The following is a 3277-nucleotide window of genomic DNA, read 5'->3' on the forward strand; positions in this document are numbered from 1 at the left end:
GATGATCTTTCTATGAGTGCTGACGAGTCGATCGTCACTATTCACGTTAAGATGCCCGCGTAGATGGGCGTTGTTGTCGTACTGCGTCATTATGTTCGGTTTTATTTTGTTTTCGGGACCCAGAGAGTAGAGGCTGTGTGCGCTTTTTTAAAGAATTGTGTTAGGTATTTTTGGATCGATTCGGATATCTTTTTTTTACCTTTTTTTTGAGAAAAGCAGGCTGCTTGATGCTGTGCACTGCCTCGGGTGTTGTTGTATATATTACTCTGTGCCATTGCAGCATATATTCTTTATGATTTGTGTTGAACTTTATTATTTGGAAAAACTATGGTATCATCTGTGGTAAGTTGCTGCAAGTACAATTTCATGCACGCAGCCTGCCGGTGATGGTGCCAGAGTGTCGGATTGCCCCTCGTGTGGGAGCCGAACTGTAATTGTTAGCGTGGGGTGTCTGCTGCGCAACCGACACAGACCCTCCATGCGTGGTTATTGGAAAACGTTTTTGTGTTTCGTACTTGGGTCATAATTTACCTGGCGTGGTGTTCACTGTGCAAGTGCCACTGTGGCCCAGCCAAGTTGTTCCTTGTTCTCCTTTTGTCTCCTGAGTCCTTCTTTCCCTTTTGTTGAGGTGCCTGCGTGAGTGGCGTTGGTGGTGTAGGATGCCGCGTTGAGGCGCTTACCCGTACCCGCACGGTGGCGGTGTAGTGTGGCGGCACGCCCCCGCCCCCGCACGCGTCTGCGCTGCCGACATGCACGACCGCAGACGAATGGTGGCCGTGACGTGGGACTTGTTGTGCGGCATGACTGCGCTGCCCTGAGCCTGCGGGTGTGACGCACTGCGGAGCTCTGCCGTGACTGGTGGTGCTGGCACCGCGGCGACGTGGCGGTGGGCGCGCGGCCGCAGCGGAGCGGTGCATAGTGTGCGTTGCGCGCACTGCGATGCTGACGGCTCAGGTGCCAGTCCTCCACCCCAGCAGGGCGGCAGCATGAACCCAACTGCTGTGTGCCCCACTGAAGGGGCTCGCTGCGTGGCCTTCCACTCGATCCGTCTTTTGCTGCTGCTGCGTGCGTTGTGTGGGCTGCCACCAGTCGCACTTGCACCGCTCTCCCTCCCTCTTTGTCTCTCCTGATGTATTTTATTGTAGCGGATACAATCGCCAGAAGGTACTCTGAACGCCACGAAGCCGCTGCTTCGACCGGTGACTATGGGGCGGCGAGCACTGCGCCCTGGTGGGCTGGACTGCTGCCTGCACGTATGCGTTGGGCTGGTGGTCTCTGTGCTTCTGGTGGCTGCTCCACGAGGTGCGGTGGGCCAAGATGGTGGTGGGAATCGCACTGTTAAATTGCTGGTATTTGACGCGACGGACACCTTGATGACTCCGCACATCAGGCTGGCAGCTGGTGCGGGCTTCGAAGCGGCGCTATGGGTTCACAATTTTACCGCGCCTGGCGGCACAAAGATAAATATCACTCGGAAGTTGGTGGAACTGGATAAAATACGCGGTGAAGTTGTTAATGATTTAAATACTGATCCTGAAATACTCCTACTTCTCGGCCCTAAAGAAGAACAGCCCCTGCTTCGCGCCTTGCCGGCACTGGGTCCGCAGAATTGCGTGTCATTTGCACCCATCGCAGGCTCCAGCGAAGTCCGTGGGTGGAATCCGAATCTGTTCTTTCTTCGCCCCGAGCCTTTCGCTGAGCTGGTTGCGCTCATCCGCTACGCTGTGACCCGGTTGCGTGTGCTGCGACTGGGCTTCATGTACCTGCAGGGTGTGCTGTACGGCGAGATTGAATACTTTTTTGCTGAAGAGGAATTGTATTATCTAGGCTACACGTTTAGTGGCGTGTTCACTCTGAAGAGCTCCTTCAACGCCTCCGCTGCTGACGATGTGTTTAACGCCGAGTGGGAGCGGTTCGCCGAGACCCGTCCTCAGGCTGTGATTGTTGTGGCTCCACAACTGAACGACACCATCAAATTTATCCAAAAAATGTTGAAAGACCCACGCACTTCACGGGCTTTCCTTCTTGGCCCGTTCGCTGTGCAAGATACCCTATTGACCACTTGGCAGGAGGCGGAGAAGAATGGTGTTAAGTATATGCCTGGCCAACTTGTCACCGCAGGTGCCCATCCCCCCGCCAACAACGGCCAATACCTCGCCGTCAAGCGGTTTCAGAAGGAGATGAAGGATTTTTTGACGAACAGAGTGCCGAAGCTTTACGAGGACAATGAGCATTTCCTCAAGAATGACAACGATGGAGAAATGATGATTGCGGGGTGGATAGTTGGCAATGTTCTTTTTCAAACACTGAGCAATCCTGAGTTGCTGAAAAGCAGGAAGAGCTACACAGAATCTCTTTTCAACCAACGGCGCTTTGTTGTTGACGACCTTGTGTTCGGCGACTTCGGTGGTGAGTGCGCCGGTATTGCTGCTTCACAGGGTGCCATGTGCAAGTGCAATCAGGGCGGTCGAACGGTGTTCATTAAGCATTTTGTCGAAAACTTTCGTATGGAAGAATTGACCGTGGCAAGGCTGGTTACCCCGCTACAGAAATGCTACGTTTCACAGCTACGACTCATGCCGCCTTTTAACGGCGTTGTCATACGAATTACTGATGACCCTAGTGTAGTGCCGATACTTCAGAAAATGGCGGTTGGCTTTTATGCAGCGGTGGGTGCCGACGCCGATCGTGCTGACATAAGCGACCTTACATTTCAATTCATTGCCACTACCACCACTGGCGCGCGCACAGCACTGCTAGCCGAAATGCAGCAAAAGAACATTCACGGGGTTGCTGGAATTACTACGGACGATATACTGGATACGCCCAACCTTGTATTCATCGATGTTGTCCATCTAAAGCCGCGGCTCAACAAACGAAGGAGGCACGATATCCGCCTGTCACCGACGCTGGAGCAGGAGTTCTTTGTGCTTGCGCAGTACCTTGCCAACACTACTGTCGCCAACGCCCACGCTGTGATCCGCAGCGACGAGGCGGCCGCGATGCAGGATGTGCTACGGCGTTCGCTTGTGACGTTTGGCGGGTCGCTGAAGTCGTCCGCGCTTCTGGGTGGCGGTGACGCCCTGGGGGACTACCTGCCGCGGAAGGGAGTTGTGTTCGTCGTGGGCCTTGCTGCTGCCGATGTCGCTTTGATCGCGGGTCACCTGGCGAAGCACAGCGGTGCGCGTGTGTTTGTGCTGTTCACGGAGTTCTCGTTGCTGTACGGTGAGTTTGTTGCTGCGTTCAATGGGAGTGCGGCTGCTGAGCGCCTTGTGTT

General features: G+C 54.4%; 3 protein-coding genes across 3 annotated transcripts in view; 1 reads left to right on the forward strand and 2 right to left on the reverse strand.

Moving 5' to 3' along the window:
• The window catches only part of DQ04_12461000 (hypothetical protein), a gene marked incomplete at both ends in the record, with an annotated part of 357 nt that extends 267 nt beyond the window's left edge, over positions 1–90 (reverse strand). The window contains one exon of the mRNA XM_009316747.1: positions 1–90. This exon is cut by the window's left edge and continues 267 nt beyond it. Coding sequence (XP_009315022.1) covers positions 1–90 — 90 coding nt within the window.
• Positions 91–676: 586 nt separating this feature from the next.
• Positions 677–988, reverse strand: DQ04_12461010 (hypothetical protein; the record flags this gene model as incomplete). Its single annotated transcript, XM_009316748.1, has 1 exon — positions 677–988. One exon carries the CDS (start codon positions 986–988, stop codon positions 677–679), a length of 312 nt encoding a protein of 103 aa, XP_009315023.1.
• A 217-nt stretch (positions 989–1205) lies between these two features.
• DQ04_12461020 (receptor-type adenlyate cyclase) lies at positions 1206–3277 on the forward strand (the record flags this gene model as incomplete). Its single annotated transcript, XM_009316749.1, has 1 exon — positions 1206–3277. A coding segment is annotated over one exon (2072 nt), but the record flags the coding sequence as incomplete, so codon positions are not given.

This window comes from Trypanosoma grayi, assembly GCF_000691245.1.
Source record: "Trypanosoma grayi strain ANR4 Tgr_1246_V1, whole genome shotgun sequence".
Taxonomy (NCBI): Eukaryota; Euglenozoa; class Kinetoplastea; order Trypanosomatida; family Trypanosomatidae; genus Trypanosoma; species Trypanosoma grayi.